Genomic DNA, 17,564 nt, shown 5'->3' on the forward strand with positions numbered 1-17,564 from the left:
TCTGTAGCTTTGGAGCCTGTCCTGGAACTAGCTCTTTTTTTTTTTTAAATATTTATTTATTTATTATGTATACAATATTCTGTGTGTATGCCTGAAGGCCAGAAGAGGGCACCGGACCTCATTACAGATGGTTGTAAGCCACCATGTGGCTGCTGGGAATTGAACTCAGGACCTTTGGAAGAGCAGGCAATGCTCTTAACCACCGAGCCATCTCTCCAACCCCTGGAACTAGCTCTTGTAGACCAGGCTGGCCTCAAACTCACAGAGATTCACCTGCTTCTGCCTCCCGAGTGCTGGGATTAAAGGCGTGCACCGCCACTGCCTGGCCACTTTCATTGATGTGCTTAAATTCATTTCATATTTTGTTCACCAGTGATTGGTGTGAGATTCAGTGGCTGTGTAGTATGACTGTAGTGCTGTGAGTGCCCTAGTCACTGTACCCGGAGCTCTTACGACAGTGTCTGTGCATTGTGCTGAGCAGCTGCACATAGGTCAGGTCGCACATGTGGGGCTGCTGCATCAGTAGCTGTGTGCTGCTTTATGATGTTTCAAAGGCTTTTGATGAACAGTGCTGTAAGGCTTACCTTCAGAATATATGTAATTATGGATTTTTATTTGCTATATGGTATCTTTTATATCTGGTTAAGCAAGGTTTTTTATTGGTTGTAGTTGTGGTTATGTGCTATATAGTATCTTTTATATCTTGTTAAACAAGTTTTTGGGGGGGGTTGAGACAAGGTTTCTCTGTGTAGTCTTGTCTGTTCTGGAACTTGCTCTGTGGACCAAGCTGTCCTCAGACACAGAGATCTGCCTGCTTCTGCTTCCCAAATGCTGGGACTACTTGGCTTGTTTAGGACTTTGTTTTGTTTCCTTCTTTTGAGACAAAGTTTCTCTGTATAGCTCTGGCTGTGGTGGAAATAGCTCTATAGACCCTGCTGGCCCTGAACTTAAAAGAGATCATCCAACTCCCTCTCCCTCCCAAGTGTTGGGATTAAAGGCCTGTGCCATCATCACCCAGCTCTGAACAGCCCTTCTTTAACTCGGGGTCTCTGACTGAACCTGGGCCTAGCCATTTTTAAGCTGGCTTACCCTGTCTGCGTTCCCGAGCTCCTCCTGTGTAGTATCCTGCCTGTCTCTTATGTGCTGGGGGTCACACTCAGGCTCTAAAATAGATGTGCTAGGACACATCCTAACAGTAGAGACAGATCAACTGGAATAATTTTATCTATCACAACAAAACTAGAAATCAATAGCCAAAGAAAGCACAGGGATTGGAGAGAGAATTTGGTATGCATGTGGAAGTCAGGACAGCCTGTGGGAGTCAGGTCTCCCATTGTGGGAGTACGGGGGGTGGGGGGACACGACTAGGATTGGCAGGTAGTGAGCAGCAGCAGACATTTCATCCCATTTCTCATCAGCCCTGGCTTTTCGTTTCTAAACCTGTGTTCTTTCAGTAAGTGCCCCTGCAGGCCCAGCTCCTCGTCCCCTGCTTGTGTAAGTAAGTGTCCGTTAGCTGGTTTATCTTCAGGCGGGGATGGGATGCTGGAGTCCTTGTGCTCTTTGCTCCCTTAGTGCAGCGCCTCAGAGCCTGGGCCGTGCTGCCAGGATTCACTTTCTGTGCCGTTTCGTATACAGGACTCACCTTAAGTCTTTTATTAAGCCTTTTTATTTTTTTTTTAACCTTTATTGTTTTGTATTGTAGTGTATGGAAGCCTGTGTGGAAGTCAGAACAATTTGCTAGAGACACCTTCCTCTCTCCTTCCTTCCCTTCCCCCCTCCCTGGTGGGCCTGAGAGGTCCATCTTAGAGCTTCATGCTTGCTGGCTGGCTACCCCACCTGCCGAGCCTTCTTGCTGACCCCTTTTCTGTGTACTTTTATTATTTGTTTGCTTGCTTGCTTGGTTTGGATTTCTTTGTTTTGCTTTTTGAAACAGTCTCGTTGTAGTCCTGGCTGTTCTGGAACTCACCACATAGACCAGGCTAGCTTTAAACTCACAAAGATCTGCCAGCCTTTGCCTCCCAAGAGCTAGGATTAAAGGTGTACATCACCACACTGGTTCTAATTTTTGATTTCTTGATAAAGCTATTGTTATTTCTAAATCTGTATGACTAAACTAAACTAAGGGTCATCTTTAGCTGGGTTAATATGGCTCGTGCTTTTAATCCCAGCACTCAGAGTCAGAGGCAGGCAGATCTCTTGAGTTCGCATACAGGTCAGAGAGAGAGAGACAGAGAGAGAGAGAGAGAGAGAGTGTTAAGGTTCATTAGTTGTTCAAAGTTATTTGGAGTAGCAGTGAGGCAGAACTGTTTCAGGGCTAGCAGCCTCCATTAAGCAGTCCTGAGTTGTTCCTTTGTCAGATGTATGGCTGTTAAAGTTCTGCGCTCTTTGAATTATTCAGCACAAGCATTTCACTGAAGATATCCAGACAAGGCAGTATCGGTCTTTGGAAGTTCTGATCGGATCTGGCTACAACACGCCTGCTGATATCTGGAGCACTGCCTGCATGGTAAGCCCTGCTGCCCTCCCTGTGTGCTGTCGGCAGTACCGTAGGAACTGCAGAGGAACACGCAGTGGTCACCAGTGTGTCCGTGTGTGTCTGAACTGAGCATTGTTCTTTTGTACTGGTGGATGACTAGCGTCCTTGAGCTCTTACCTGTTTGCAAGCTAGGGACACCCCTGGAAAGGCTGGGGTTCTCTGCATTCAGCAGCTCCTCAGACATCTGTGTCACTTAGTCACTCACAGGTCTGTGAATCACTGCTTTCGCTGGGTATGCTGTTTCTTGACTGGGCTCCTGTACCGCAGTCGGTCATTGCCCTGAGGGCACGCATTTGGAACTTGAGCCAAAGCTCTCCACGCTCAGAAAGACCCTGACTACCACGAGTGCCTTTGCTTTACAAGGCTTCTGACTTAGTGGCTACAAGATGAATTTGGAAGTTACCACAGCCCCTAAGTCAGGAGTACTAACTTAGTATTTTGTTACTAAGGTACAGATCAAGGCCAGACTTAGAAAGAGTCTGGGAGGCCACTCTCCTGTTGGAGTGTCACCACCAGGGAAGGTGCCTGATGTCAGGTGTGCACAGCTTAATTGTGATTTCATTTTGTCACACGGGATCAGAGTATGGGTACATCAGTCCTCAGCAGTAAATAAAGAGAGGGGAGGATTCGCTGTGTCTTGTGAGGCAGGAGGATTGGCAAGAATCCAGGACCATCCTGGGCTACATAGTCAAGATTGTCTTAAAAAATACATACACACACACACTTTGTTAATTTAGACATGAAATTAGGAATATCTCAGTGTTCAGTGTAATCTGGAGTGTAGATTCCATTTCTAGACGGTTTCACATTCTAACACAGGAGGGAGCTGCTCTTCTGATTTGTACACGGACTCCCTAACACCTACTTGTACCCTTTGCTGGCCAGAGGGAAACTTGGCCTGGAGGACAGTGTCATATTAAAGGGTCATATCTCTGGGGCACAGAATGTCATGGTGAGATCTGAAGCATTGGGGTACCTGTCATTTCAGATGGTTTCTTGATGACTAGAATATTGAGAACTTTAGACCCACGGGCTGGCTCAGTTGGTGAAGGCACATGTATTCATGCTGACCACCTGAGCTCAAACTAGGAGACATGCATGCTGGGAAAGAGCACCAAATCCTGAGGACACACCCCCCCCCACACACACACACCGAATTAATGAGTAAAATGCAATTTAGACATTGGTTTTATTTGTTTTTTTCTCTCTCTTAAGACATGGTTTCTGTGTGGCCCTGGCTGTGCTTGAACTCACTTTGTAGACCAGGCTGGCCTCAAACTCACAGAGATCCACCTGCCTCTGCCTCCCAGGTGCTCCACGTGCATCACTGCTGCCCTGCTTAAATGTTTTTTTTGTTTGCTTGTTTGTTTGTTTTTGTTTTGGTTTTCGAGACAGGGTTTCTCTGTGGTTTTGGAGCCTGTCCTGGAACTAGCTCCTGTAGACAAGGCTGGCCTCTAACTCACAGAGATCCGCCTGCCTCTGCCTCCCAAGTGCTGGGATTAAAGGTGTGCGCCACCACCGCCTGGCTTGTAAACATTGTTTTAAGGAGCATTCAGAACCTCTTCTGTCTGTTCAAATGCAAACTATTATTATATATATAATATATTGTATAGCTACCATTATTCTGGTGTTGTGTTCTGTGTTTTCCTTTTTCTGTACTGTAATTATTTTAGACATTTTTGAAATGGTCATCTAGTTTTGAAAGCAGCAGAAGGCTTTGCAAAGGCATTCTGTTTCTTTGATACTGTTGTGTGCTGTCTCTTTCTTAGGCCTTTGAACTAGCCACAGGTGACTATTTGTTTGAGCCCCATTCAGGGGAGGATTACACACGAGATGAAGGTGAGTTCCTTTCCCCTCTTTCTACTGGTCACTAGTGTCATTTCCTGGCACAGAGGTCTTCGTTACTGTGGGAGGAGTGTGCCAGACACTGAAACAGGAGAAATGAGCTGACGGGGTAGTGATGTCATCCCAGCACTAAGGAAACGTGCAGGAATACAAGAATGATAGCAAAGACTGACAGCTCAGTAGCTGAAGTGCATGGTTGGTATGCAAGAGCCCGGAGCCCAGTCTCCAGCACTGCTCAAACTAAGGAAGATTGTGCGTGCTGTAATGTAAGCCTAGCACTGGAGAGATGACAGAAGACTTGAAACTTGAAGGTCATCCTCATGTACAGCAAGTGTGAGGTCAGCGTGGGCTGTATGAGATCACCTTGTTTATTTCTTTTTTTCAATACTGTTTTTCGGTGCAACCCTTGCTGTCTTGGAACCCGCTCTATAGACCAAGCTATCCTTGAATTCATAGAGATCCTCCTGCCTCTGCCACCCTGGTGCTGGGATTAAAGGCATGCACCACCATGCCCAGCTAAAGATGATCCTTTTTTTTTTTTTAAATATTTATTTATTTATTATGTATACAATATTCTGTCTGTGTGTATGCCTGCAGGCCAGAAGAGGGCACCAGACCCCATTACAGATGGTTGTGAGCCACCATGTGGTTGCTGGGAATTGAACTCAGGACCTTTGGAAGAGCAGGCAATGCTCTTAACCTCTGAGCCATCTCTCCTGCCCCAAGATGATCCTTTTTTATAGAAAGAAATACTCAAGAGCTCTGACATCCACAATTGGTTGGCTTACAACTTACTTGCCAGTTTGGGGTGGGTAGGTTGCTTAGTTTTAACATCTGCTTGTTGTCCTTTGAAGATCAATGACTTTAGCTGGGTGTGCATGCCTTTAATTCGAGCACTCGGGAGGCAGGAGCAGGTGGATCTCTGAGTTCAAGACCAGCCTGCTTTACAGAGCTAGTGTCCTAACAGCCAAGAATACACAGAAAAATCATGTCTTTAAAAAGCCAAAAAAAAAAAAAAAAATCAAAACAAAATTCAAAAAACAGTGACTTTCCCCATAGCTCAAGTCTGACTCACCCATTTATGCCTCCATGTTGATTTGGAAGTCAGTAATTTTAATCTAATCTGCAGCACTGTGGCACTTGGAGGCAGACACTCTCTTCCATATATAATACCTAGCCTTTCCCTTTTCTAGAAATTAAAGTTTTATTTATTTCCTTTTAAGTTGTATAGAATTTCATTTTAAATTAAAATATAGTGGATTTAAATTTTGTGGCCCGTAGGAAAAGCCCATACTGTCAGTTGCTCTGTCCTGAGGGCATGGGAAAGATAGCTAGGTGCATCTGATTTTGCCAGCTACTATCCAGATTCCTAGGTGATTGAAAAAGATGATGACGGAAATGCCTGGCCTCTTGATTTCTGCAGTGAGTTTGCAGGGCAAGGCACTGGCAGATGGCACCTGGGTGAAGAATGTGCCTTCCACTGCCACGCTTTGCTCGTGGCTTTGTGTTCTATGGGACCGGGAATGCCCTGTGGCGTGCCTCCCTTTGGATATTAATAGGCGGCGCAGCTTGCTGAGATTCATAAGAACTGTGGGAAATGGCCGGCGATGTGCTAGCAGTTGAATGGTTACGAGTCTGTTTGCCCAGTGCAGGGAGGGTGTGTTTCCTGGGTACCCGTCACACCACACGGTGGCCATGCTGACTTTCCTGTCCTTTGCTTGCTTTTGTTATCTTAGAACAGTTTTCAACCTGTGGGTTTCAACCCCTTTGGGGGTCAAATTACCCTTTCAACTGGGGTCACAGCAGATATCCTGCATATCAGATATTGACCTTATGGTTCATAAAAGTAGCAAGATTAGTTACGAAGTAACAATGGAGACAATATGCCCAGGGTGGTGGGGGGATGGTTGTGGTGGTGCCCGCCTTTTATCCCAGGGCTCAGGAAGCCGACAGGTAGATCACTTGTGATCTCAAGGACAGCTTGGTCTACAGAGTGAGTTCCAGAATTGCCAGAGCTACACTGAGAAACTGCCTCAAAAAACAAACAGAAATAGGTAAAAGTATAAATAAATAAAGATAATGGTGACTATAATAATTTTATTGTTGAGGTCACCACAGCATGAACTGTAGTAAAGGGTCACTGCGCTAGGAAGGTTGAGAACAACTGTCTTAGAAGTTAAGAGCTGTAGGTTTATGGAGCTTTTAGACGCCCCATCACATGTCTTCTGTAGAGAGCGTGTGCTACAGAATATACATGCTGACTAGAGCTGCATGGAGTAGGGCCTTGCACCACCAAACTGAAAACTAAAACATGTGAAAGGGCCCGAGCCGGGGGGGAGCACCTGCCTGCCCTTGGTATTCCACCCCCAGTCAGAACTCAGGTCAGCCCTCGGCGTCTGCTCATGTGCTGCCATTTGGCAAATGTGCGTGTCATTATTTAGCTATGGTGTCTGGGATGCTGGCATGCTCTCTCCTCTGCTTGAAGAACCCACTGGGCTAGGTTTGTTACCTAAAGTAAAGCTGTGTGTGTGTTAGTCTCCAGCCTGCAGTGAGGCCAGCAGGGCCCAAGGTCATTCGGTCCTCTGAGTTTCCCCTGCACACCTGGGTTTTATCCGTTGTCACTTTAACCTGCTCACCCTTGGGAAAGCTCTCCACGGAAAGCCTTGTTCACCGCTTCACCTTGATCCTGTTGGTCTTGGTCTATCTTGGCCCACCTGGCGCAGGCTGGAGCTGATAGGCCGGATTCCAAGGCCCTTTGGCCACAGTTGGAAATAGTCTCAGGACTTCGCAGTCTCGGGGTGACAAGCTCAGGGACACAACTTGAAGGCGCAGAGCCTCTCCTACCAAGGTTGACTCTGGTTCTCACTGCCTGAGCAGTGCTGAGGTGTTTGTCATTGGAGTGGACCCTGCATTAGATAGAGTCCATTTCTTCTTTGGGACAGGAAGCAAGTGTGCAGTGCCCTAACAGTGATATGTGTGCTGTGACCAGAGCCACGTGTGTCATCTCTGCTCTGTTCTTTGCCCATACAGATCACATCGCCCTGATCATAGAACTTCTGGGGAAGGTGCCTCGCAAGCTCATTGTGGCAGGAAAATATTCCAAGGAATTTTTCACCAAAAAAGGTAAAACAAAGTGTTTGTTCCCAGTCAGTAAGGGGTAAAAGTGTCTAAAATGAGACACTTGCTCTGCAGAAAGGTGAGTGTGTGCCTTGGGTATACCCAGTGTGGCTTAGCAAGCAATGGATAATATGGGCAGGAGCTCAGCACATTGGCACTGTTGGGTTTGGGTGGTGTCTTCCTATGTATTCCAGGTAGGGTTCATAGTGCATCCTCCAGCCCTGCTTAAAAACAACACCCTAGGGGGCTGGAGAGATGGCCCAGTGCTTAAGAGCGCGTACTTGCAGTAATTTGAAGACTCCTACAGGCAAGGACACTCCTTCTCTCGCCTTTGCAGCCCTGGGAGCATCTGAGTACATTCTCCATAGAGAACAACACTTGAGTTTCATGATTGTGCTGTTAGGAGCTTGGGTTTGGTGTGTGCATCTCTAATCCCAGCCCCCAGGAGACTGAGGCAGGAGTTGTTCCCATCCCCAGTAAAAACAAAAGAAAGACTAAGGGGATAGATACTACCTACCTTAGACGGAAGAGGCAGCTTGAGAATGGCTCCACTTTCTAGACAGTGTAGTTCTCTAGCCTAGGGCCGTGCTCGCCTCAGCCGCAGGCAGTCTTCCTGCCAGCCTCCTCAGTTCTGGGATTGTAGGCAGGAGCCTTGAGTTTGTTTCTTTATACATCAAAGATGGAACTGAAATGGGAAACTGAACCAGGAAGGGTCTGGGGATCCGGTCTGTTGTCTCTCTGGGGGCACATGCCATTTTCCCCAGCGGCCAACAAGTGCTGAGGGACCTGAGCAGGACGCGTCCTTTGAAAAAGATCCCCAATCTCATTACGTGAGAAGGGTTTTATTTACCCAAGGAAGCTGTTGAGTGACCACCTATGAAGTTCCTCACTTAAGGCAGGGGCTGAGCCCTGTAATTCTCAGCTGCCTGAGAGGCTGAAGCCCACAGATTCAAGGTTAGGACAAGACAGGTACCTCCAAAAACATGAGAAGAATGGATATAGCTCAGCAGCTTCCAAGGATTGGGTGGGATCCTAGCACCATTTGTTGAAGGAAAGAGGTCAGTTCCAAGGAGCCGATCACCTGAGCCTTCAGAGGGGTGCCCCTGAGGACAGTCTCCAGATTTGTTGGCATTTTGTCTGTCTGTCATGCTATTAGCTTTATGTTTGGAAATCATTGCCTCCTGTAGAAGCAACATTTGCTAAACTGTTGTGCTGTAGAAAGACTGTCAGTTGTTTATGCCGTGACGCTTGAGCATACCATGAGATCAGACTGTGAGCCTTGTACTGTCTTCCCACAGGTGACCTGAAACACATCACCAAGCTGAAGCCTTGGGGCCTTCTGGAGGTTTTGGTGGAGAAGTATGAGTGGCCCCAGGAAGAGGCCGCCGGCTTCACAGATTTCCTGCTCCCCATGTTGGAGCTTATTCCTGAGAAGAGAGCCACCGCCGCTGAGTGTCTCCGGCACCCTTGGCTGAACTCCTAAGCCCTCGTGCACTGCACAGAGCTCCTCAGGCTGACCCTCCGGCCCTCCCCTCTGACAGCTCCCTCTTCCCTTTTCAGGGTGAAGCTCTTTCTTCAAGGGTTTCTTAAAAACAAAACAAATCTTTTTTTTAATCCAACATGTTCATTTGGGTTTGCTTCCTTGACCCTGTGGAAATCCACAGCCACTGGGCATCCTAGGTGAATTTGGCCTTAGTTGGGCTCTGCCAAAGACTAAAAGTATGAACAGCCTCACCCTCTGCCCTGCCCTTCTAATTAGGTTGTCAGCCCTTTCCAGCAGAGCTGTGGAGATGTGAGTCCATCCTTTTTCGCTGACTCTGAGAGTCAACTTTCTGATGCATATCCTGCTGCCAGCACCAGGTTGAGGAGGGGAGGGTGTGAGTTCTGTGAGCAGCAGAGACATTAAACGTGCTGTATCCAGGCTGCGTCATCTTCCTGGATTCTTTCTGCGTTTTCTATGTTCACGTTTTTTTCCTGCGACTTTTATGCTACATTTTTTGATGTGCAACAACTTTGGGTACCAGTTTATCGCCGCTGAAAGCACTGTCAGATCTCTCTGATCCTGTCATAACTACGTTCCTGGAATTTTGCTTCTGATTTTTAATGACAGACAGAACAGAACCAGTGAAAGTTCCCCAAGAGCCTCAGGTCTTGTGCAGATAGTCCTTTCCGTGTCTTCTGCTGCCCTAAGGCAGCCTCTGCTCCGCACTTCCTGCTTTGAACGCCCGCTGGCTTTACTGTTTTGTAGCTAGAACATGGGGGGTGATCCAGACTGGAGACGTGGGCTTCAGAGCTGTCCTGTCTGGGGTGTGTCTCGCATTCCAAGCCCTTCCCAGGCAGCTCCGGAATCCTGGCCTTGATGCGTTTTCTCCAGGTGGCTTTGCTGGTCTCAGTTCTCAGAGGCTCGGTGTCTTTAATGAACCCTGGGAGAAGAACCGAGGGGAAACGGTGGCTCTTTTCTTTTTCCCATGTTGGTTTTGACATCAGCCATCCTATGCTGCTATTTCCTTGTATAATGTCAGTTTCTAACTACAATTTTGAGATGATTGAAATGTTCTTGAGGCTTTTACTTAATGGAAAAAGGCTTTGTGAATTGTTTTTAGGTTCCGCCTCATAAACTTGATTACCTAAACATTATGTGTTCCTCGGGTGAAGTGAATATCAGAAGGGGGGCAGGATCGGGGTCACAGAAAGGCTGCTTGCTAGTTTGCAAGGACCAAGTGGGTCTTGGTGATAGCACTCTCGGAAACAGCTCACTTTCTAACACACAGAAAGCCACAGGAGTACAAGCCAAGTCTCTCCTAGCAAGCTGAGTGAATCCGGCCACAGACTGGAGAGAGTCGCCTTGTGATTGGCTTTACACTTAGAGGCTCTTGTAACTCACCGACTTCACCTGAGGAACTAGCCAGCCATTCATTGGCTCTTGATTGGTTACTCCTGGAACCAGACATGTTCTGTAGAAAGTTTTGAGTCAGGCTATCTATGCACCTATCAAGAATAAAGGGAGCAGATGACGTCACATAACGGCAGGGAAACCCTACGTCCGTTCTAATCCACTCTGGGTTGTCAACTGTATTGACATCTAAAGCAATAGCAGACCTACCTGAAACTGCTTCTTGGCAAACCCCAGTTGCAGGATTACAGGACTCCTAGTGACATTAAGGTGACATAACCAAGAAACACAAGCCAACAGCAGGCCTGTTTTAATCATTGATACCACAGGAAATTTTAATGGAAGAACCTGGAACTTCATTTTGGAAATGAGTCCCACAAAATAAGGGCTTCTATTGCTTAAGGAGCCAGAGGACCCAGGAGGAGCTGGAGGAGGCAAGGCAGCAGCAGGAGCTGTGTGCCCATCCACAGCCTTCCTGAGCTTGGCTGAGCACAGTGGATACAGCAGAGGCCAGGTCTCACTCACAGGAGGACTGCTGTTGGCTCTTGGTTAAGAATAAAGCCCTGATATGTTTTATATTCTTTCTACTGAGTCCATTGTTTGTCCTCACAAATGCAGATCAATAAAGAGTATTTAATAACCTGCTTGTCTACCGAAGTTTTGTCTTTGTTGCCCAAGCAGTTAATGAAGTATTGCATATTGTGAGGGGATGGGAACAGGATCCCTGGGGCTTGCTGGCCAGCCTGTTTAGCTGAGTCAGTGGAACTCCAGGTTCAGTGAGACCCTGTCCACCAGAGGAGCACCAGGAAGACATAGAATGCCAGTCTGGCGGCCTCACGCGTGTATGTGTGTGGGCGCGCTGTTCTTTCCCATCCTTGTGTGAAGGGTTTTTACTGCTGCTCTAAGCTTATCAAATGACTAGCGCACACATTTCTGATGGAGCCACTTTTGTAGGGTCCAGTGTAGCTTCTGAATTCACTCCCTGTGGTAAGTTCCTAGAGACAACACCCCTGGCCAGAGGAAGCACTCTCTAAGGCCTGGTAGCCTAACCAGAGAAGGGCTAGGCAGTTTATTGGGATAGCCTGTTGGGCCCTCTGTAGAGTCCATTTGCTGTGGTGAGTCGTCGTCCCCCCCCCCCCCAAGGGCCCTGGCTCATGCTAGGCCAGTGCTCATTCTAAGCCATGCTGTGCTGGGTTGCAAGCCTATGCCTGGTTTCTCCCAGAAAAGTGTGTGACCTGCTCTGGTTACTTGTTGAGTACTGATGAGATTGTAAGCTTAAGAGTTTTGACCATTTATATGTGTAGGTGTAAATTTCTGTCCCAATCCCACAGCCGTTCAGTCCCAAAGAAACAAACAGGTTTATGTTAATTATAAATTGTTTGGCCTATTAGCTCAGGTTTATTATTAACTAACTTAATATTTTAAATTAATGTATAGTTCTTGTCTATGTTTAGCCATGTTGCTTGGTACCTCTTCACAGTTAAGATATTCTCATCGTGCTTCCTCTGTGTTTGGCTGGTAAGTACCTGCCTTTCTTCCCAGAATTTTCCTAGTCTGGTTGTCTCATCTATTTACCTCCTGCCTGGCTACTGGTCAATCAGCTTTTTATTGAACCATTATGAGTGACAAATCTTTCCAGATATGTTTGTTACAGCAGCCAGGCAGGAGGTAAATAGCTGGGACAGCCAGATGAGGCTGCACAGTTTTTTTGTTTTTTAATTTTATTTATTTATTTATTATGTATACAATATTCTGTCTGCATGCCTGAAGGCCAGAAGAGGGCACCAGACCTCTTTACAGATGGCTGTGAGCCACCATGTGGTTGCTGGGAATCGAACTCAGGACCTTTGGAAGAGCAGGCAATGCTCTTAACCACTGAGCCATCTCTCCAGCCCCGAGGCTGCACAGTTTTGACTAGAAAGCGACCCTGTGTGGTGCAGCAGACCAATAAATTACCGGACTGGTCCCATGGCTCTCCCTCTAAGCCTCTGGTAAGTATAGAGACTGGACGTCCAAGGTTAGTGGGCAAGCACTTTGCCATTTCAGAGCAGATGTCCGCAGAGACACCCTTTGGCTGATGGAGCTCAACCCAGCCCATCAGATTTGTCTGTTTGGAAATTTTGTTTTGTGTTAAGGATTTTTTTATTGTGTTGGGGGCTGGTTTTTTTTTTTTTTTTTTTTTTTTTTTTTTTTCAAGATAGGGCTTCTCTGTGTAGCCCTGATTGTCCTGGAATTTACTATGTAGGCCAGGCTGGCCTTGAACTCGAGATCCACCTGCCTCTGCCTCCCAAGTGCTGGGAATAGAGGCATGCACTGCCAAACCCACCCCCAACTTTGTGTTGTGCTTTTAACTTCTGAGCCCTTGCAAGTCTTCAGCTTGATGAGGATGCTGAAGTTAGTGCCTGGACTTCCATGAGCTCTGAAATAAGACCTGTGACACCAGAGAAGCTTGGTGACCACACTCTGCAGAGCAAAGTGATGGAAGCCAAAGGCCTGGTGGAGAGGCGTGCTCTGCAGCTGCTGAGATTTCCTAAACTGGAGATGTTTACATATAGTTTCCTACAGAAGCCTGGAAATAGTTAGACTGATTGGTTTGTTTTCTTGTTTTAGGGTTTTGTTGTTGCTTATTGAATCAGGGTCTTGCTGGCTGTCCTGAAACTCAGTTATGTAGACCAGGCTGTTTCTGCCTCCCAAGTGATGTGATTAAAGGTGTGTGGCCACTGTGCCCACTTTGTGACAAGTTCTGAAATTCTAGGCAAGGAAGTGTTTGCTTCAGTATCAGTTCTGTGTGGACAGATGTGGCTGCTGCTTATAAGGGGCAGAGAGGGCTTCTAAGACTACACAGCCCATCAGACTTCTTGTCCTCAGTTTCCCCTTTGGTCTAACTGGGTCTAGTCTGCCATTTATACAGTAAGCTGCTCTCCTGTGCTGCCGAGACACAGGTATAGAGGAGGGTGGCTGGGTTGGGAATGGGCAAGGTACACCCTGCTCTGGTGTTGTGAGGTTAGCAAGAGTAAGTTTTCAGAAATGGAGTCCCATCCTCTGCTGCAAAACCAGTGTGTGCTGCTCACAGCAGTAGCGCTGGACTGGTGTGGAGATCTGGTGTGGAGATCGGCTCTTAGGCCGGGATGACAAACAGGTTTGTAACAAAGTGTTTCCTATCTCATAAACGACTGCCAGTTGTTCTGGGATGTAACCTGTGCTCCAGCAGAGTGTTCTAATAGACACCCATTTCAGCAGAAAATGGAGGAACTGCAAAAAGTAACATTTTTTTTGAGACAGGGTTTTTCGAACTCAGGCTAGCTTTGAACCCAGAGATCCCTCTGCCACTGCATCTACCTCTGCTTCCCTAGTGTGGGTTTAAAGGCTTGTGCCACCACAGCCCAGTGTAAAAAAGACAGCTTTTAAAGGACCCCAGACCCGGGAGGATGACGCTTTATTGAGTTTGGATTCCCCGCACACAAGCCTGGTGTGACAGGCAGCTATAATCCCATCGCTGAAGCTCACCCAGTAAATTCCTGGTTCAGTGAGAAAGCAAGGCGTGCTAGCACACTTTTAATCCCAGCACAGAGACAGGCAGGTGACACAGAGTTCAAAACCAGCCTGGTCTGCATAGCAAGTTACTATGTGGAGACACTGTATGAACAAGCACACGTGCCTCTGGTGCACGTTTGTACACATGCATCTGCTCAAACACTGGGGGAGGAAGAGGCATGGCTTTTTTCGGCTTTGGGCCCTTCTGAGGAAGCAGGCTCCCTGAGTGGCCTCCTGCGGAGGAGGAAGTCAACAGTCTGAAGATCCCACCAGCTTTGCTGGGCTGCAAGTCAGGTCAGGGTTGTGCTGAGCCCCTGGCTTCTGGGCCATGTGTCATTGCGTGGTGACTAGTGAAGGCAATAAAGACTGAAGAGTCCAAGTTCATCTCATCCAGAGACTGGTTTTTACTTTTGACACAGTCGATGTATGTAACCTGCTCCCCAACCCCAGGCTAGCCTTGAGATCTTCAGCCTTAACAATTAAGGAAACTCCACCACATCTGATAGTTGTGTAGGAAGATTTTGTTAGGTTTTTGAGACAGGGTCTCAAGTAGTTTAGGCTGGCCTCATACTTTTTGTCATCAGAGATGGCCTTGCACTCCTACTGGTTCTGCCACTACCACATGCTGGCATTATAGGCGTGTACCACCCTGCCTTGTCAGTGTTGGGGGTCAGGTCCGCGGCCTTGTGCATGCTGGGCAAGAGTCACACCCTCCTCCTGGCTCCTCCCTCTAGAGCCTGTCTGCTCTGAGCTAGTTGACAAGGCTGCTCAGCACACAGCTATGTCTGTTCCCTGGCAGAAGATCACCCAGCAGGCTTTTCAAATCCCAAGTTTCTCACAGGAATGCTAGATCGTACTGTGGAAATTTATTTCTAGGTAAATGGCAAATTTCTGAAGCCAGAAGCCATCTGGCTGGGACACTGGGCACTGTGGGAAATACAAGTTTTGATTCCAATGAGGAGTCAGATTGAACTTGGGAATGCCTTTTTAGGGAACATATATATTGTTTTGCTTTTTGAGGCAGGGTTTCTCTGTGTAGCCCTGGCTGTCCCGGAACTCACTTTGTAGATCATGTTGGCCTTGAACTCACAGAGATCTGCCTGCCTTTGCCTAAGTGGTAAGATTAAAGGCGCGCACCACCACTGCCCAGCTGAACTTGGGAAATTCCTGAGCCTGTGTTTGCTCCCTATTCCTCATCCATCTCTGGGCAGCAATATGAAAACAAAGGAAGGCAAAGCGGCGCTGCTGACCCACAGACATGGATCATAAACCTAATGTCCAGCAGAGAGGTCACCAAAGAGTGAGGTAGCCTGCTGATGGGAAACGCTGGCTGAGAAGAGGCCGTAGGTCTCTGTGGGGAAGCACCCTCAGCCACTCAACCCTGACTGCCGTCTTGTGGATTGCTGCACCTTCTGTGGTGGTGTCTGTTGTGGACAGTTGTCTGCGCAGCGGGAGACTGATGGGTTCTACCCTGTCCTGGGACTCTGTGCCTCAGGCTGAAAGATCTGGGAGCAGGAAGCTGGAGGGAATGTTTTCATCTCTGAAGATCTGAGTTATGATTTTCTTTGCCAGGGAAATAATGTCCTGAAAAGAGAAAAGACAAAAAACAACTAGGTTATAAAATGACATTTTAAAAGCCAGTTAAGCTGGGTGGTGGTGGTGATTAAGACTTTAATCCAAGCCCTCGGAAGGCAGAGGCAGGCAGATCTCTACGAGTTCCAGGCTAGCCTGGTCTACAGAGCAAGTTCAGGATAGCCAGGGCTATTATGTAGAGAAAGCTTGTTTCAGAAAACAAAAAAAAAAACAAAAAACATACAAACAATTAAAAAAATGCAGGCCCAGCAAGATGTCCTAGTGAGTAAAGGTGCTTACTGCCAAGCCTGACAACCCAGGTTCAATACCAGGGACCCGTATGGTGGAAGGAGAGAACCAGTCACTTTCCTGTGTTGTTGACCCCCACAAACGTATACACACACACAAAATAAATGTGTGTGTGTGTGTGTGTGTGGTCACACGTCAGCTTCACCCTTGCCCAGGAAGGAATTCCCAATTCTAGTGTAGCAAAAGATGGATTCACCAGCATCACAGTGACCATGACGACGTGGGTGGAGAGAGTGAGTTTCCTGCGATTCAGTGATCCCACTCAGAAGAAAGTTAGAACAGCATCCAAGTGAATATCCACAGGCAACGGGGTCAGCTTAGAAAGTGGGGCACCAGCTGCTGGCGTGGGGCTCGCGGCAGACACTGGAGACACCCAGCTGTGCTTTTCCCATGTGATTCCTGCTCCAGGAATCTTCTCGAAGTACTGTCTGTGGTTCCCTCCTACTATGGCAGAGCTGCCTTTGGACAGGCTCTCCAGTGACCTGAAGCACAGGGGTGGGGCTGCTCTATATGGAGCAGGGGCTGCGTTGATGATCACAGCACTGCCACCACTGTTGTCCTCATCACCATCACCACCCACCCTCACCACCACCGTCCTCACCACCACCCATCACCACCATCATCATCGTCTTCCTCACCGCCACCACCCATCACCCATCACCACCATCACCATCATCATCGTCTTCCTCACCACCACCACCCATCACCATCATCATCGTCTTCCTCACCACCACCGTCCTCACCACCACCACCATCATCGTCTTCCTCACCACCACCACCCATCACCACCATCACCATCATCATCGTCTTCCTCACCACCACCGTCCTCACCACCACCACCATCATCATCGCCTTCCTCACCACTGCCACCCATCACCACCATCACCATCATCGTCTTCCTCACCGCCACCACCCATCACCACCACCACCATCATCATCGTCTTCCTCACCACTGCCACCCATCACCGCCATCACCATCCTCATCGCCATCATCATTTCTACCACCACCTTCTTCACCATCGCCACCACCACCATCTGTCCTCACAATCCTCACCCACCACCGTTACCATCATCACCATCAGAGCCAAGGACTGAAAGGCACATCCCCAAATAAGAATTGATTAAATGAATATAATTTGTGTGCACACTGACCACCTGATCCTCAATAAATGGCATGTATTAGAGACGACACTTGGGAAGAAGAGGTGGTTTCTGGTTTTTGTTTGTTTTTCTCTTAACTACTAAGTTATTTTGGAAGATAAAAGGTAATAAAGAAATCAATACAAGGGTGGGTGTGGTGGCTATGCCTTTAGCCCTAGTACTTAGGGAGATAGAAGCAGGTGGATATCTGTAAGTTTGGGGTCAATCTGGTCTACATAGTGAGTACCACGTCAGATGGAGCTACATAGAGAACCCTGTCTCCATAACAAAAAAAGAAAAGGAAATCAATACCCCATGCTTCCTTTGGGATCACTCTGAAACTGCTCCATCAGCGTCTCCAGCTGTACAGGAACAGAGATAAACTTAATATTTGGTATGCCAAATAATGCTAGTATTTCTATGAGATTATCTTTATTGAGCATTGCTTTTTTTCCCTCTGTGGCTTATTTTCTGCTGCATTAGGTTTTCTGAGATGTTTCTTACAATCCCTTAAAAGTCTTCCTGAGAAGCCGGGCGGTGGTGGCGCACGCCTTTAATCCCAGCACTCGGGAGGCAGAGGCAGGCGGATCTCTGTGAGTTCGAGGCCAGCCTGGTCTA

The 17,564-nt window shown here is 47.6% G+C and overlaps 2 protein-coding genes across 2 annotated transcripts in view; one reads left to right on the forward strand and one right to left on the reverse strand.

Annotated features, from left to right (window-relative positions):
* The window catches only part of Srpk1 (SRSF protein kinase 1), a 41,564-nt gene extending 30,531 nt beyond the window's left edge, over nucleotides 1-11,033 (forward strand). Inside the window, exons 13-16 of the mRNA XM_005360348.2 lie at nucleotides 2,399-2,506; nucleotides 4,306-4,375; nucleotides 7,412-7,504; nucleotides 8,797-11,033. Of these exons, the coding sequence (XP_005360405.1) occupies nucleotides 2,399-2,506; nucleotides 4,306-4,375; nucleotides 7,412-7,504; nucleotides 8,797-8,981 (456 nt within the window). The 3' untranslated portion in view covers nucleotides 8,982-11,033. The remainder of the gene's footprint in view (nucleotides 1-2,398; nucleotides 2,507-4,305; nucleotides 4,376-7,411; nucleotides 7,505-8,796) is intronic.
* A 2,778-nt stretch (nucleotides 11,034-13,811) lies between these two features.
* Nucleotides 13,812-17,564, reverse strand: part of Lhfpl5 (LHFPL tetraspan subfamily member 5) — an 11,596-nt gene continuing 7,843 nt past the window's right edge. The window contains exon 4 of the mRNA XM_005360349.2: nucleotides 13,812-15,509. The gene's annotated coding sequence lies outside the window, so the exon portion shown is untranslated. The remainder of the gene's footprint in view (nucleotides 15,510-17,564) is intronic.

Source organism: Microtus ochrogaster, linkage group LG2, assembly GCF_000317375.1.
Source record: "Microtus ochrogaster isolate Prairie Vole_2 linkage group LG2, MicOch1.0, whole genome shotgun sequence".
In the NCBI taxonomy this organism is placed as follows: Eukaryota; Metazoa; Chordata; class Mammalia; order Rodentia; family Cricetidae; genus Microtus; species Microtus ochrogaster.